Source organism: Ambystoma mexicanum, chromosome 7p (genome assembly GCF_040938575.1).
Source record: "Ambystoma mexicanum isolate Mex_15411 chromosome 7p, UKY_AmexF1_1, whole genome shotgun sequence".
Classification (NCBI taxonomy): Eukaryota; Metazoa; Chordata; class Amphibia; order Caudata; family Ambystomatidae; genus Ambystoma; species Ambystoma mexicanum.
This window is the reverse complement of record NC_090939.1, coordinates 189,970,677-189,989,112: the sequence shown is the minus strand read 5'-3', so window position 1 is coordinate 189,989,112 and position 18,436 is coordinate 189,970,677. Positions and strand designations below refer to the sequence as shown.

The 18,436-nt window shown below is 41.3% G+C and overlaps 1 protein-coding gene across 1 annotated transcript in view; it reads left to right on the top strand.

Moving 5' to 3' along the window:
• The window catches only part of FAM3B (FAM3 metabolism regulating signaling molecule B), a 455,943-nt gene that overhangs the window by 363,056 nt on the left and 74,451 nt on the right, over positions 1-18,436 (top strand). Inside the window, exon 7 of the mRNA XM_069636046.1 lies at positions 3,251-3,383. Coding sequence (XP_069492147.1) covers positions 3,251-3,383 — 133 coding nt within the window. The remainder of the gene's footprint in view (positions 1-3,250; positions 3,384-18,436) is intronic.

Below are 18,436 nucleotides of genomic sequence, written 5' to 3'. Positions count from 1 at the left end.
TATGTGTACGGTGGAATAAATACATATTCATTCATTACAGATATGTTGTTACTACTAGTCAGTTTTTATGGAGAATAAAGAAGAAGAATTATTTCAGTAGATGGAGGCAGTTTTGGGATGACTCCCTAGGTTTGTGGTCGTAGAAGTGATGACCTGGTCCCAGTATATTTGCAGGATTTATGTTTCTAGGGAGTCTAGTTGGTAATAGTCCATTTATTTTAGGAATGCTGGAAGCTGATGGATTACTTAAAGACAGCGCTCTAAAGCCTCCGGCAGGTTTTGCTGGTTGGTGATGCATGGTGTGTCATCAGTAAAGTGCGGCGGTTGAGAAAGTCATGGGTGCCAGGCATTCTTGCGTGATGTTAATGGGGAGTACAGGTGATGGGGGGGGGCAGTAGTTAATGGATTCCTCACAATACATGTTAGAGGTAGAACATTAAGGGGTCAAGCATGTGTCACTGCAATTGCAGACCTAGAAAGGTCTAACTCTGAAGTAAATAGAGGAACTGGGGCTCTTCTGCTTCTTTTGGAAGGCACAAAGAGGATACTTATGGTGTTTTGTGTCAATGCCTGTGGCTGTCAGTCACTACAAGGCCTGCCCCGCCATCAGGCAGTGTTTTTGTCACCGTTTTTAAGCTGTTTTGGTCATGTACTTTGATGGCCCTACTGGGTGAAGTGCAGAAAGCAATTAAGTACATACCTTCTCCATCTTGAGACGGCAGTTTATGCAGGACCGCCCCCTTTGGTGAAAGGATGAAAGTTGATTTTGAATATGGGTGACTCATTTTGTAATGTCACAGATAGGCTCAAATGATGGGTGTGAAGTTACCAGGAGGAATTTCATTAATGATTCAAAGCTTCATAATGGCGGTGTGCCAAGACGAGGGTCCCTTTCTAGCTATGAAGAGAGAAGGAAGCTGCACTTCACGGATGAGGTACATAAGGCTGAAAAATGTCTATGGCTGCTTGCGTTTCTGGTCAAAGGGGATGAAAGCTAGCAGTTTGGGCTTGACTGCTACTATTGGTACCAAGGCCTCAAGTGGTTTGATTATGGTTTGATCCCTTCTGTAATGTCACAGAGGCTATAAAAACTATGCAATGGAAGCTGCCCAGGGTAGTTCCTAGTGGTTGTAATCAAATCAAAGTTTTCCACCCATCTATATTGGTGCGTTAGGCTCATGTGTAGACCACTCTGTGGGGTTTGCAGGGTGCACCATCAATGGCCATGGTGTGTTATGTCTCAGTTAAGTTTAGTAACTGCCTTTTACAATGAGTCAAGTTGTGAGAATATACTCTTCTAGGACATGACTGGATGCATTAGGCAACCTTGAAATGTCTACATGCAGTGCCTCTCTGTGGTCGGAGGTGGGCTAGGAAAAATTGTAGATCCTGCTCTCCTCTATGGGGGATCCATGGGAGATGATCCCTGCAAGAATGTAAATATCACTGTGTGTGGGGGGGCCTTTTAGAAACCGGTAATGCAGCTCTTCTCTGTTGGAGAGCAGTTCTACGTTGACAACGTGTCCCTGCTTTGATGATGCTCACTGGCAGGAAATGTAGCATGTGTTCAAACCAGGTCATCATCCGAAAGCACTCTGCTCCAGTGCATCTGTACATCCCCAGTGGCCACTGCTCCACTGCCTTTTTTCGGTTACCCTTTTAAGTCACAAAGGAGACATCCACAGAGTTGGAGCAGCTACGCTCTGCTTTGTTACTTGGGCTAGTGAATCTGTCTGCATGGAGTGCTCAATCATTCTCATGGACACCAGTTTGTTTTATTTTAACTTGAGGCACAGAGTGGTTTGCCTAAATTCAGACTTGGCCCTGGCAGCACTTCACACCCTTTTCATTTGGACACAAGTTAGGTTGGGGGAACAGGTTAAGTTTTTGATGCCTCCCTTGGCAGGTGCTCCTTATCACACATATCTGCTTTAGTTATCGCTGTTAATGTGGCTGCCCCCACACATCTTTGGCCTGTCTCCTGGGCATATGGATTCCAATTATATTACGGTTAACATATACATATATAAAAAAATCCAGAGACAATAGAATGTATTCATCCAAATATTTTTTGCCTGATTGTCGCATTGCCATTTCGATTTACTCTTCTCAACCAGTTATATTACAATTTCACAAATATAGTCTTACAGAGTGAGGGAGGGGTAATTATCACGGGATAAGGACCTGCCACCAAGTTATGGCCTGAAGCGAAGCCGAGGGGCACAAGTTGTGCAAGGGTCATTACCCAAGCAATAATGACCCCTTCTGAGGCCTATATGACTATTAGCACATGGTGGTAGTAGCAATACATGTTTTGGAATTTTGGTGGTGAAGTAAACCAGGTACTTTTAAGAGTGAGTAAAGTAAATGGACAAACTGATCTAGTAAATTGAATGTGGTTTTATTTTGTAGTATTTAAATAACTTGTCTTTTTAAGTTCAGAATTTTAACTGCAATTTGGTTGACCTGGAACAGGCTGAATATGACCATGCACAAGGTGTAATTTATAAGTAAACGGTTTATTAAAGTGAAAGCATTTTCAAATGTTTTATAGCTTCTTTCGTTTGTTAAATTGCATACTGCAGCCAAAAAGAAGTTCCTACGAGAGTGGAAGTGTCTTGTTGAAAAGAATCTTGCCTGGAAATTGCATTGCTGTTTCACCCTCTGCTTTTGAAGACTTAATGTTCAGAATGCAGTCAATACCAGTAGTTATTGACTCCACTGTAAACATTCTGATTGGCTGAGAGGTCAATAATCTGCATGTACTTATATTTGAAAAGCACTGAATAGTGGTAATTGTTGAGACTACAGTTGTGGTGTTAAGGTTTTACAACCACTTATGATATTATGCAGTGGCTTCAATAATAATAAACGTAGCCAAATTGTTTAAAGACAAATACAAGAATATATGAAAAGAGGGATTCCTTGGGTTTAGATGGGATTCCCATTATATATGTCAAAGAATACATTTTGATCTCTGGGCCATTTAAATGTCTCTAGGGCAGGGGTCTGCAACCTGTGGTGTTATAGATATGTTGGACTTTGATTCCAATGATCTCTTAACATGCACTGCTGGCTGGGGCTGATGGGTGTTGTAGTTCAAACCATATGGAGTGCCACAGGTTAACCCCTGCCCTAGGACTTCACATCGCTCAAATAGCAGATATTGATATGAGATGATTTGGGTAGACATGTTATAACTAACACATTACAGTGTAAACATATGTAATTGTTGCTACTTTGTACCCAGATTGAGCGAGGATGCAAAAAAGGCAATTGAGGCGCTTGGCAGTAAAGAAATTCGAAATATACGCTTCCGGTCGAGTTGGACGTACGTTGCTGGCAAAGGCGTTAAGTTGCCAGATGACCTTCAGAAAGAAAAGGTGAGTGTACAGTTCTATTTAAAACACCAAATTGTTTGGAATGTGGGTAATGTGAGGAACCAGAATTGGGACATGGACACAGAGGGCTCATAGTGGTTGGCATAAACCTTCATTAAATAATAAAGGGGTTGGAAAATGACTCCTTGTCCCAAGTATAGGAGGTATTTCCCTACCTCAACCAAAAGCTAAGGGCTTGTCAAGATGTCCAAAGCAAAACTGTCCTATATCCGTAATCCTATCCTACCCCCTGCATTCTAAAACTAACTCTAAGGTGTTAAGGGTATTGTCTCTGGCTTGAAAAGTGCACACAATGTTCAAGTTCAACAAAAAGGCTTCCACTTAGATGGTGTTCACAATTCCTGGGAATTACTCCCTTCCACAGGTTTCTTTCCAGTGAAAGCAAAAGTTCAAAAGAACAACCAAGTTCTCTGTAGCCCAAGAGGATAACCCTATGTTAGGCAGAATGATATGCAGTACCCTTTGGGAACACACATACAATTAAGACTACAAGTGGAAGTACAAATTCACCTTTGGTACAAGCCTGTACTACACAGTAAAGCGTAGCGATGGCTGAGCAGCCAGATTTATCTCAAGAGTAAAGTGAGCAGTATCAACAGTTAGTCAAAGGACAGCAATTACTATGGTTCAAACGAACACTGACTTAAGGTTTCTGAGTAAAAGAATATCGAGAGGATAGCTCAGCTGCAACGTGTTTGCCTTGGAAACAAGATGACACAGAGCAACACAGGTTCAATCCCCGTGTCCGCGCTTAGAAAGCCCTGTCTGTGTCAAAAATAACTAATTCTGTACAATGTGTAGCAACCAAAAAACAGTGTTTAACGCAAAGATCCTAGCTTCTTCCAGCTCGCAGCTTCCTTTCAGCCCCCTTCCCCAACTGTAAAACAGTTCCACAAAAAAGTCTCAATTATCCTCTTTAGACTTAAAAGGAAATACTCTCAATCAGAACTTGGGGTTCCCTTACCCAAGATTTCAGTAACACAGTTCAAAAGAAACACAGTAACCTTTTTAAAGTTCCAAGGGTCCCTTCCTCCCAAGATTTCAGCAACAGTTCAAAAGGCAAGGTATCCTTGTTAAAGTTACAAAGTTGAAGTTGCAACACCTATTTTGTTTGTAGGTTTTTGAAAAATTATAATCAATTTAGAAAAAAACCTACTGTGGTTTGTTTATTCTTTAAAGTTGTATTCTCTCCAGTATTTTAATACACCATATGCTTCAAAATGTCTTATTTCTGATTAGTAATAAGGTTTTGATTTAGTTCAGTATTCAATATTCATTAGTTGTGCTTATTATTCCTTTGCACGTTATCTGTTGTTCAATAAGCATTTATTTCCCTTTAATTGTATGGCCCAGTGCCTTCGGAAATGTGTTTCTTACTACACGCGACCATTCTGACGCAAAGTATACTCAGCTTTTCCCTGCTCTTCAGTAATTGACAAAGGATCAGAGACTTTTGAAAACATGCTTATTCAAGGCATGCAACCACTCTGATACAAAGTATTCAATATTTTGCAAAGTTCACACATTCGCGTACCGTGTTTCCCAATCATTAGAAACTCGCTGGTCGCTTTCCAAAATCTTATTACAGCACGGATCACACAGCCTTCTGGTTTTAGCTTTAGGGATCCAACTCCTGCCGTTCAGACACCCCTGTGTAGGTTCTCTGACACGGGAATGAGCATCTGAAGCAATGAGAAACGGGGCAGCCGTTCTACTGTGCTCATGGAGTCCCAGCTCCCCCGCCACTCTTCCATGGACCGCCTCTCTTTTTGGTCCTCAGAGTCTCGGCAGCCCAATCCTGCTGCTTGCACTGGCCTCCTTGCTGCAACTCCTCCTTCTGCTCTCGTCGCCTCTGTCGCTCTGTCTTCCACTGGGCAGGTCTACTTTTATACACCTGCAGCCCCTTGACAGGTTGCAGGTGTGAAGGCTTAATTAGCCCTGCCTGTTCACAATTATAGGGACATGCCTGACCTTCACAGATCTTAGCAGGCATCTTCTCGTCCCGGTACTAGTCATATTTGCTATCTCCTTTTCCACATAACAATATGCCACTAAGTCATGATGAATGGAGGGGATCTCCATAAAAGGGAAAGGGGATACCATTTCACATCTGACAATGTCTCACTGTTCCTCCCCCCCCTTAGGGCCGCCTCTCCCCATGTGATCCTCCCTCGCATAGCCACCCCCAGGGGCAGGATTGGGTAGTGGCTGCCGCCCCCTGGCTGCATGAGGAGAGACGACCTCTTTGAAAGGAGTGATTTCATCAAATTCATCACAGTAAAAACTATTGTTAATGCAAAATTTAGGGGCCAGCCCCTGCACCCTCCCCCCCCACCCCGGCTCTCTATGTACCTAGCCCCAACCCCTCTGTCTACCTGTTTGCTGTAAAACAAAAAAAAAAACTCTTGGCCAAAGGTGAGTACCGGGTGTGCGCCCTTAGTCTCCTCAGTGGCATGATTAATACACAGCTTAATCATTATTTACTGATTTCTTTTTTTAATCCCAGGGATTCAGAGTTGTTGCTCCCTCTCTGCAGATTGTAGAAATGATTTCTAAATTACAATGGTGACCAATGTCCTGCCCAACTCATTAAGGATGCAGCGAGGGACTTGGCTCCCTTTATATCTAAGCTCATTAATGCATCTTTCGCATCAGGCACCATCCCTTGTAACCTTAAAGAATCACTGTTAAAGAAACAAACGCTAGACCCTAACTACCGTCCTATTACCACAATACCATTTCTCCTTAGAATACTAGATAAGGTTGCGTATTTACAAATCCAAAACTACCTGGAACTTCACCATTTACTAGGAGCTCGCCAATCAGGCTTCCTCCCACAACATGGGACGGAAACTGCACTAATTGACCTCAAGGTTCAAATCGATGAGTTTAGGGATAAAGGGAAATCGGCCCTCCTTCTCCTCCTTGACCTCTCAGCTGCATTTGACTTTGTAGATCATAGGTCCTATGCAGTCATCTAGACTCAGCTGTGCACTTTTCCAAGGAGGCTATAGTCTGGATTGAATCATTCTTAAGTAATAGAACTATGAGCGTCTTTTCTCCTACAGCAGCTGCAGACCCCATTCCCATCAATTGTGGAGTACCTCAGGGATCATGTCTCACCCACCCTGTACAACATATTCACCAAGCCCCTTTTCGATGATCTGGACCATCTTGGTGTCACCTACACTAACTATGCAGATGACACCCAGATTCTCCTTCCACTTTCTGGGGATTATGACAAGGATTTGGCCTTGGTGAATAGAGCGTACCTCATCATCCAGGCATGGATGGCAACTCATGGTCTATACCTGAATGATGACAAAACTGAGCTCATCATCCTGGGGACCCCAACTAAGCTTAAAAAACTAAGCGACGAATATACGTCCTTTATAATTGATGGAAACGTAATCAAAGTTGCTAATGAGGTAAAAACCTTTGGTTTTCACCTCGATTCCACTCTTACCTTCACCAAGCAAGTTAATTCTATGGCATCCACCACTGCATACACATGCAAACTTATCAGAGCTGGAAAACCATTTCTCACCAACAGGTGCATCACCTTGGCTAGAGCCCTCATCCTGTCCAAATTTGACTACTCTAACGCCTTCTACATTGGCTGCAATAAGTATATTATTAGAAGAATCCAAACCCTCCAAAATAACGCCCTTAGAGCGGCCCTTAGCGTAGCAAATCTCTGAGATCAGGCGACAAAATAACTGGTTATCTACTAATTACAAAATCCGGTTAAAAACTGCCTCTCTGACTCACAAAGCTTTGAACAATGCTGCGCCTATCTATCTTACTAAGAGATTCCACAGAAGAACTTCAACCAGGCCTACTCGCTTAATTAACACTAACTGCCTTACCACTCCCAGATACAAACTAGCCAAGGTCGGGGGAGGGGAGGCAGTAGTTTTCCGATCAAGGCTGCTCAACTTTAGAACTCCCTGCCGCCATCAATTCGTGCAGATCAATCCTATTTGAATTTTAGACACAACTGTATCAACTGGCTCAAGACAACTCACCACTAAGGCTTGTCACCCTTAGTATATTAGGTATAGTCCTATAGTTTCTGCTTTTAAGACCTTTGTATAGTGTCCTGTGAGTACTTCCATTTGTTGTACATTAGAACCTGTAACTGCTGCTGTACTGCCTCATCTTATTTTATTCCTGTCTTCTCTTTCTGCCATGTGTAACCCTGCTGTCTACCTCTATTCTCTGTATGCCAGAATTTGTAACTGCTACTTCACTGCCACCTTTTTTTCCTTGATTTTGCTATTTGATATGTGTAACCTACTGTTGTAACCGAAGCTTTGAACCTTCTTGTAACGTCTGCGCCCTGATACCCTCGGGTCTGGTGCGCAATATAAATAAACAAACAAACAATAGCAGTTTTACTAGTTGACAACGTTAAGTCTGGATTTTTTTAAGGGACAGAGGCAATGATTATGCCACACTATTTTTGTTTATTTTCAAACCGCAAGAAAAAAATACTGGCAAAGAATACATGCCCCATAATTCACTAGTTCCGACAGCCACTGGCCTAGGTAGAGATTTGCCTCAAGTCATTCCACAATACCTGGTTTCTTTTGTTGACTAGTGCTGATCAATCGGCATTGCCCATCATCTTGCCTGAGTTACAGCTGCTCTTTCCATTCAATAGACTGGACAACCACTACTCAAGACTGAAAGAAGAGTGTGGCAAGTGCAGGGTGGGTACAGCGAGTACCAATAGATCCAATGTTTGGATCTTCTCTCCTTTGTGCCTCAATAAAATCCCGACTTTACTTCATAACCGACCAAAATGGCCATCGTAGGGTAAGCATGGAGATGTGTTTTTTAAATGTGCCAGAAAACCACAGCGAAGGCATGCTCCACCGGTACAATACAAGGTACTAAAAACCTTCTAATTTGACCAGTCCACAGACCCGAGAGTTTCTTCTAAACAGGGTTCTGTCCAGAAGCGATTTGATGGCATGGAACACCTGGCAAAATGGGCAGACGTGTCCACCCTACCTGGCCATAACCTTTGCAAACACACGTAGCTAGAGAATGGGAGTAAACTGGTTGAAAGGAATGTGTAAAGGGCATGACGAGTCGCGAAGAAGCCCTGCTCCGGTCCTTGCTGTAGTCCTCATAACATCAGAGGCACCGTACCGCACAAATAAGGAAAATCAGGAAAAGACGCATACTGTAGAAAGCTGTAAAGGACCTTCTTGTCTTTTGAGAAGCAGAAACGAACAACCCTACAAGTCCAAGGCTCTGGCATCCGAGACCCTCCAAAAAGAAAGGCAGCAGAAAAGCGTTGCTTATTTAACGGAAAATGGGGGTCGAGGCGTTATTATCCTGTAATGCAAGAACATTGGCAATATGAAATTGAAATCCCAGGTCACGGGGATGGGGAAGATTCCAAACTCTAATCCCAGTAAAAGATGATTCTCCTATGGTCTTCCCATCCAACAGGATGTCTCCTGCCGAAATAGTTGATGTGTAAACATCTGCAGATCTGTAAAACGAAGTTAAGATCTTCTAAGAAATTTGCTATCGGTAGCACATGGGCTGTAAGGTGATCCATGTCCCTTGGAATACACCAACGTACCCAGAGCCGCCAAGTGGAAAATTAGGCCCTACTGGTGTCTGGAACCCAGGAATCTTGTAAAAACACTTGAAACCATCTACAAAATGTCACGGATGGACACAGAAGCCATGAAATTTTCCATGCCATAAGTATTCAAAAAAGTTTTAGCCGACTTCTGCCATTACAGTCATGTATTCTTGTTACAACTCAACCTCAGGAAACAGCCCACCGTTGCATATTTCTAAAAGACTCATTAAATCAGGATAGAACTGGGCACATGCCTCCAAGTGTGTCCCTGTTTTCTGGATATTTATTTCGAGTTTCAGTTCCTTTTAGGTGGCAGGAGTTCAGGTCCTGCTGAAGCCAATTCACCTTGTTACAAATACGGTTCTCTGATGTACTGAAGAGAAGAGGGCTTGCTGAGCTTAGTGTTCATCTAGGTTGACACTGTCACTTCTCCCATCCCAACTGAATTTCGCACAGGGGGGAAAGGAGAAGGAAAAACAAACATACCCTAGCCATCTGATACTGTTTATAGGGAGCTGTAAAACCATGGACAGTTAGTTACCCAAAATAAAAGTACTTGTGTCGTGTAAAGGTATAAAAGTTGACGCTGTACCTCCTGAAATTCAAACGCATGAATATATGCATGCATAGCTCTGAAGAAAATATACTAAATTGATGGGACTGTAATGGTTTGAACTGTTAATTTACATGCATGCCAGGAAGCTTCTCCTCATACAGGAGATGCTCCTGCAATCTCGACTTCTTCTTTCATTTTCCTTTATAAATCTCGGACCACAAGTCCAAGTAATGCCAAGAAAACAAATCCTGACCGGATGAGCATCTCCCAAAGGATAAAGCGGGTTTCATTTAGTTTAGTTCAGTTCATGCACTGAAACCTGAAAGTGTGTATGGTTCATTTCTGTATTGCATAGGTGCTTGACTTAAGGCACCATTTCTGCAGATATGTTTTAATGTGCTCTGACCATATTCCCCGAGGCACATTTTGCAGATTATTCTCCTTATTGACTCTGCTTTTTATTTTCATAAGTCTCAGCCATCGTATTTTCCTTTACAGTGGAAACATGTCTGCAATGCCCCCGCTGAAGCGTTTCCTTTGCCATGTTTTAGGGCAGTAGTAGTACGTCAACATTAGTAGTGGTAAATGTGCATTTGTAGGGGATATGGCATGATGTGAAGGGTGTAAAGCAGCGGAGTGAGATGTTAAAACCAGGACCTTCCACCAGGCACAGATGTCATCACGTCCCATGGCATTAAAGAGATCCTCTTTCAGTCTTACTTTTGTTTCTTCGCATTCTGGCATTTGAAGTCCCGTACTTACAAAGGTTAAGGCAGAACTACAAGTCCCACAATGATATCATATGATATATTTTATTTATATCGCGTTAGTACACAGGTGTTTCAGAGCACGACCAGGCGAAGGTGGCGGGGGGAACAGGGGAGAAACCAAAACAACGATCTTACTGGGCCCAGTGACAGTGAAAACGCGAAAGTGCATGGGGAATGGAAAAGGGTGAAAGTGCACGGAAGGGGGCGAAATTGGAAAGTGTGGAGCATAGGAGAGAACAAAATAAATAATAAGTAAAACAAATAAATAAAGGTGATAAACAGTTGTAGTGCAGCCGATAAGTGGCAAAGTGCTAGGTTAGTAATATAGGGTGTATCTGATAAGTGCAGAAGAAGAGTGGGTGGGGTCTGGATGTGTACAACAGATACAGGCCCCAGTGCAAGGGGTGGCCAGGGTGGCCAATGCAAAGAACCAGGCTGGGAGTGCGCCTCCCGAATGACTTGAAGCATGCTAGTAGGAATACACTTACCCCAACGGGTCTGGGAAGTGTGTTCATCATACAGTGCATTGATTTTAGGAAACCCCTATGTTTATCCAGCACGAATGGGGATATCATCTTTTATATTCAAATGGGAATAATCTGTTTCAGCCGGTTGTTTAGCTCAATTCTGGAAAAAAAGATATCAATGAAAAACCGATGGGCCGTTTTTTAATGGTTGATTTCAATGTGAGAGCGTGATTCAACATTCATTGCCGACCCTCCAGTGCACCTACCAGGCCTTCTTGGACACAATCTGTGCACTCTGTTCCCACCAACTGGTAAGCGTCAAATGGCAGGCGAGAGACATTGGAGGTGGCACAAGCAACTGTGACACTCCAGTGCCTGCGGTGCAGTGAGCAGCACAGTGATGGACAGACAGCTGATTGTGGGAGGGTAATGGCCACTGGCATTGGAAGACTCCAGAGGGAAGTTGTGTGCACTGCCTGCAATCAGTACTAAAGTATCATAGATGCCCATCTGCCTCCTTAGCCTGCCCAGGACGCCTACAACAACATGCCTCCTGCCTGCGGGGCGCATGTTCAGCAAGTTATTGTGCATTCTGCTGGTGTAGTCTCTGCTCTCCGATTTATAATTCTCAATAATCACAATCTGCTGCCATCTAGCGGTCACAATACGATATGGCATCATATGCTGGATTCACAGTAGGCGCTAATGGCAGTGCCTGCATAGAGATGAGTGACTTACCAGGCGGCCAGTCATAAAACCCAGGAGCTAATTAGCGCCTCAACAGGGAGTACAAATAGATATAAAACTGTAAGAGGCAAACCTACTAGGTCTTGTGAGCATTCATAGCGTGCAAGTGCATTCAGAACGTGCAAGTGCAATAGGCATTCTGGTTATAATTCTGCCACTTGACAGTCACTGTATAAAACTCTCTTCATATTTCGAAATTACACATAAGGTTACAGTTGCACAAGTTTAAAAAGCTGTTCTATTCCTAATATAAACAACAAATGTTAGAATCGGATAACTTTCGCATGTCTTGAACTTCACAAGTAAATATGGTGCTGTGGGTGATTAGTATGTGTGTAGTTTCAAGTGAGCTTATCATGAATCACATCAGAATTCTGCAGATTTTGTTTAGGGAAGCAGTGCTATCAATTCACAATGCACAACATTTCGGCTCACCAATCTTACCTGGGTGAATGGTTTCAGAATGTTATTAAAGAGGTAGAAGTTCTCCTCCCCTTTTATTTCACAGATAGTCCCATTGTGCAGTTTCAAGAATGAGGGTATATGGGATTTACATTATCACCATTTTCTATGGGAGTGGAAATGACACATTTAAAGTTCCTCTCATTTCCCAGTCCTTATTAAAGAACTATGACCTTCACAGAACACATAATCAAGTACAGCTTCATTGGGATATGGTACAGATCATCTTCATATCACAGCTCAATGTTAACTACTTCAGTGAAAACACTTTGGGTACAATGTGTGAGATAATTTACAAAGAACTGCATGCGGACTGCACAGAGGTGCTAGCTGCATCACTGTGCACACAGCTCTCACTCCGCTACTCACAAAGCTCAAGTTTCTGATCAATCATTGTCCAGACGCATAGGTAAGAAATGGGCTGACTATTTTATTGAATGGAACCTATATTTTGTTAAATGTGCAGACCACTCTCCAAAACATACCTGGAAACGAGGCTCAGGCTGTTCTGATTATTTTTGTATTTCAAAAACAATTGGCAAATATTGTGAGCCTGTGATTGTGTATGATAGTAAAAAGAGTGACCATTTGCTAATCCAGTTAAGGATTTCCATGGCAATATCTAAATGTCATACTAATCCAGTCTTAAAGCTACTTGAAGGAGATCGTCCTCTAATTTCTGTACGCTGGAACTCTAACTTGTGCCAACACATTACCAACATGACCTTAGAAGAAATACAAAAGGTTGGGGATATTACCAAAGAAAATAGACCTCTCTTTGCCATAGAAGAACAAGTAAATAACATCATACTACTCAATTTAAAATACTTGGCAAACAAGCAAAAACCTGTTAATAGCACTCACAAGTATTTTAATTCAACTTGTTAAAAGAAAATAAGAGAAATTAGGTCATTGAGGAATAGCAATGAAGACTATATCCAGTACAGTCGAGAAAAGAAGTTTATTCTTCAAACATATAAAAATAATGTGAAGCGAATTAAAATAAAAAGGCATAATGCCAAAAATCGAAACGTGATTAGATATATTTGCAAGCATGACACTAAATACATTTGGTTTATGTTCAAGCAGGACAAACGCAAACTTGGCGAAACTTCGCACTCTTTGATCTCTGGTGAAGCATGGAAGGAACACATTGCAAAAGTATTTCAATTACCTTCGCATTTTATTGGCATTTCGCATTTAAGATTAAGATTCTCAAAAAAAAACAATGGGTAAACTTGATTGGAACCTCATTGACATAGAATGGGCAAGCTCCAAAATAAACTTCTGTGTTTACAAATCCAATCGCAAGTTCTGGGCACAAGGTCTAATTCGAATATATTTTTGAAACACAGATTCCTCCCAAATCCTGGTTACTTTCACTAATCGTACCAATTTACAAAAAAGGGGATCTTTCTTTCCCTGAAAACTACAGACCTTTTGCCCTGACGGATGCATCTGCTAAGATAGTCTCTATTCTAATTCTTCAAAAATTGGAATACTATATTAATGCACATGACACTTTATCAAAGTTTCAAATTGGATTCCGCAAAAATATGGCAACAGCACTAAATGCGACCATTTTATCCCACATCTTTGCACAAACCAAGCAGATCGAATCCAATCTACATGGCTGCCTTGGACATGTCGGCAGCCTTCGATAGTGTTATACACAAGATATTGTGGGATAAAATGATTAAAATGTGTATACCTCACCTGATAATTCTTTAATATCCATGCTACAAGAGAATATGGCTTACAAGGTAAGGATCAATCGGGAGGGTGCGCTGACTGAAAATATACCTACTCAAGTAGGAGTCAAGCAAGGGTGCAATTTAGCATCTACTCTTTTTAATTTATACTTAAGTGATCTGCATGACAAATGGGACAAATCAAACACCTTTTTTCTGAGACTGGGCAGTATATCCTTACCTTGGATAGCATTCGCAGATGATATCATACTATTAGACCCCACCCCATTTGGGAGCCAAAATAAACTACATATTTTTTCACTGTATGCATTTAAACGTAACACCTAATCCAAATAAATCTAAGATCATTATCTTTACTGGAGGAAAAAAAAATGAAGCCTTTTTTAAATGGACTATTGAAGGGATCTATATAGATCAACAAGCATGCTTAAAATACCTAGGATACGTTTTGTGTGATTCATCCTCTGCAAAAATGTGGAAAGAAATCCCCAATCAGAATTTACGAGCACTTCTATCACAAATGAAAGTGATCTGCTGCAAATATTGTACATTTTCGTTACTTCCCTTGATAGACGTCTGCACTTTAAAAGTGAATCCGGTCTTATTGTCGAGCTAGACATCTGTTTGATAGATGTCAGTTTATTCTTAAATACCCTGCAAGGCCATGTATGGACGTCCACTCTTCACTTAGCCCTATCTGTTCCTAATGCTATAATTCGTCATGAACTGGGATTGACTTTGTTAGCCTCTAGGTATGAATGGAGGATGTTAAACTATTATCCCAAAATTTTAAGTCCACTGTCAAATTCCAAAACTTGATGTCTCAATTGAGGATTTAACTATTCGTCCAGGGTATGTTGAAAAAAAAAAGCTATGACATGGATTGGATCGTAACAATTGATGAAATGAACAACTATCTCACGTACATCGAATACACTAAACTTTTCAGAAAAAGAAATGTGTGTAGCTCCTATTTAAATTCCATTCCATGCCCAAAGGCCCATCTACTGTATATGCGCTTTAAGCTGTACCAATTTCACACAAGAGAAAGAATAGCACATCGGGCACTTGACAATGACACCAATCTTCTACAACAGTGTCATTTAACACATTGTGAAGAATCAAAGGAAACATTGAAACATTTGGTCTTGGTGTTTCCTCGCTTTAGTGACATTGCATGGTTCACACTAAAAAAAATGTATCACCAAGAAAGCAGAATCTTCCACGAATTCACTGTGGATGAGATTGATGAGTGTCAAAAATAAAACTCTTATTATTGCACTCCTTTGCTTAATTAGGAAAATTGATGATGAAATATCACTAAAAGCATAATTATCATCAAAAGTCCTGTAATAACATTGTTTTAAACATTGTTTTATACTTACTCGGTTTTAATAAAGTAGCAAAGTTATTCTCTTCTAGTAGTAACATAAAATTTTATATTCTTGTGGGATTTTATATATGATCCATGTATCTTTGTATTGTTGCACATCTCACATTTTTGCAGATTGAATTTACGAGCACTTGCATTTTAGCTTTGAAAACTTAATAGTTTTACTCTCTGGGACTTTCTGATTGTATTCAAAAGAACAAGCCTAAGGTCGATGTAGAATATCTTGCACTTTCTCAAAATTGTTTATTTTAAAATTTTAGTGCTTTGAGAATTGAATTTTAGCTTTGAAATTGTATTGGTGTCTTGGTTTATGAATTGTTATGAATGCATTGAAAGAACACATCCAAGGTTGACGCAGTACTCCTTGAACATATTCTCAATGTGCACATTTTTGCACAATATGTTTCCACCTTGCGCAATGTACTTGACACCTTTTGTACTTAAAATTTAGTAATGAAATCCTGTAATGTTTGTGAAATATTTTATCTTTCTTGATTTAATTTGAAAAGCAAAACAAATAGTCTTGTAACACATGACGATTTTAAAAATTATTTTAAAATGTTGAATAAACCAAATACAATTATTTTTTTAATGTATTTTGGGTTGGACTGAAATGACCGCTTAATTGATTTTAAATGCAGTGAGAGTACACTGTTCAGCTCCTATTTAAAGTCAATGTATTTTGGTACCACCTTCACAGACCATCCCTCATTTGGGACTTTAGCAGAATAATAGTTGTAGAGAGCACATTGTGATGAATCCGTGGAAGTCATCCCCTTTTCACTACTTGGAGCCCCTTTTCATAAGAACTCAGTAGTCCGTTTTAAAGGTAGTACTGGGACGAGGAAGAATAGGAGTCACCTAAGTGAAGATCCTTTTCCCAGCACTGTGACAAGGAAGATCCCCAATGACTCATAAGGGAGTTCAAAGGATCAGTACTGTAATGAGGGAGAAATGTGGAGGAATGAAGATTACCTGCAAGAATCACACACTGCAGTCTAGTGTTTTCCCAAGTTCTATTGGCCAAAACCAGTATAAAAGGGAAGACGGACTCAGGAAGTGAGAGAAGCCCTCCCTGGAGTAGCAAGGAGCAGGAATGCTGTGCCGAAGCACAAGCAGCTGTGGACCAGAGGCCCTGTCAGAAGGAGGGGGTTCCTTTCCCTTCTGGCAAAGTGCTGAAGACTGTGGGGAACCCAGGAGAATTCCTTTGTCAAAGGACCTGACGGAAAGCCTAACCCTCCCTGGGGGGAAGGGGGAAGACTGCAAAAGCTCAATACCTAAGTGGAAATACCCCAAGATAGACCAAACACTCCCGAGAGAGACCACAAAGGTACGGGTTGACTGAGATAGTTGGCAAGGGGCAGAAGCGAGCAGTGGGATATCCACACCCAGCTAAACGGGGGAAGAAGGGAAGCAAAGTACCCTTCCTGGGCCCCCAAGAAAGAAAGCAAGGAAGACTGGTCTGGGATCCTCACCCCCAATGAAGTAATCTTCTTCATTGTAATACTTGCAGGCTAGTGAACCAGATCTGCTATGCTGTCACAAAAGAACCTTACATGTTTAAGACCGGTATCCCAAACATTTGAAAGCAAGGTTAAACAAGGTGAGAGAAGAAGAGACCATGGGAAGGGAGACACCCTCCCTGGTGTTGTGAGAACTGCATGGAAGAAAGCCAGAGGCGGGAGACATTTCCCCGAGTGTTTGTAACCACAGTGAGAAGCCTGAGTGAGACCAAGAGAAGTGAACCATTGTCTTGGCATTAACCTTTTTGAGTTGGAACTTCCCTTATCTTTTGAGGCTGAGAACTTTGCTACTGTGGAACCTAGTTTGTTTTGCACTGTTTGGAACTTTGTTTCGGTACATGTTGGAACTTTGTTTTTTAACAAGTTGGAACTCTGCTTGGAACTGTAATTCACTCTTCTGAATGACTAAGACCCACATTCTTTCTAGTTTCGTTTATAAGGTAAGGGACGGAAATAGGTTTTGGACTGTGAGGGAGGCATGGTTTCACAAGTAGACACTGACACGAGCTGCAAGTTTCAAAACTCCTATCTTGCCCTATAACTAAGATGGGAGTATTCTCAACCATCAAATAAAAAGAAAATACAGTCCTACTCAGTCCTTAGTCAAAATAAAATGGCCTATAATAGACCAAAATATCAGTATGGTTGAGTAAACTCCCTTCCTCATGTTTTGTAGCATTGGGTAAGGTGGCACACTTGGACCTTGCTAAAAATACAGAAACGGTTAGAACCTTCGTCAGGGCTGTATATAGGCACTTGATTACATCATCAAGCTAATCATAATTATATATTCATCAGTTTAAATGCATTGCATGGTTTGAATACAGTATATTAACGAATTCACACATACCATTTGGTTTGTCCCACGTATATTCAATAGTTCCGCCAGATGAAAAATAAACAACCAGAAATAGCCATTTAGTTTCAGCATTATGAGCTCTATATGCATTGATTTTTAGGACAAAAACGAGTCCTACCTGATCGCTTTGAATGCGTTTTTCTCTCTAGTGTTTACAAGCCCCAAGGGCTTCTGTTCTTCTATTTCGTATTGTAACCCCCGCGGCCTCACGGCTGCGTATGTTTATACAGCCCTGACGAAGGTTCTAACCGAAATGCATTGGCAGAATGTATATTGATGGCAAAATATGATCGCCCAACACAGTATAATGTGAATCAATAATTATACAAAAACGGGAATGTGAATAAACATTCCTGGCTAAAAGTACATAGATACATTTGACTTTTTTTGTATTTAATTTGAATAACATATTGAAGAAGAAATTGAACTTCTTGGAAAATTTGCAGCCCTACAGAGGGGCCAACTGAGATGCGCCAGTTATAATAAGGCAGAGTTGCCTTGTTTCTGTATTTTTAGTTTATTAAGGTCCTTGTGCTATAGGACTAGGTTTGAACTGGTAGCTCCAGGTTAAAATCAATTTAATCTGACACTGAAGGTGAAATTCATATATTCAATTGAAGCAAAGAAAAAACTTGTGGTGCCCACCTCTCCGATACTTCTGTAATTTCTCACTCTTGGACCTTGCGACACACTCTGGCTTTGGACACAAGGATGTAGTTTGTTTTTCGTGGATCCAGGGTCCACTTGGCCTTTCAAAAAAAGTCTTGTAATACAGTTCAACAAAAGGTTTTTCTGCTTCTGGTTACCACAGTTCAGTACAAGTTTTCCTCCACCAGGCTCAAACCTTTCAATAAGAATTTGTGAGGGTTCCCTTCCCCAAGCTTCAATCACACCGCCATAGGCTCCCCTGCGTCGGGCTCAACCTCCATTCACTTTCC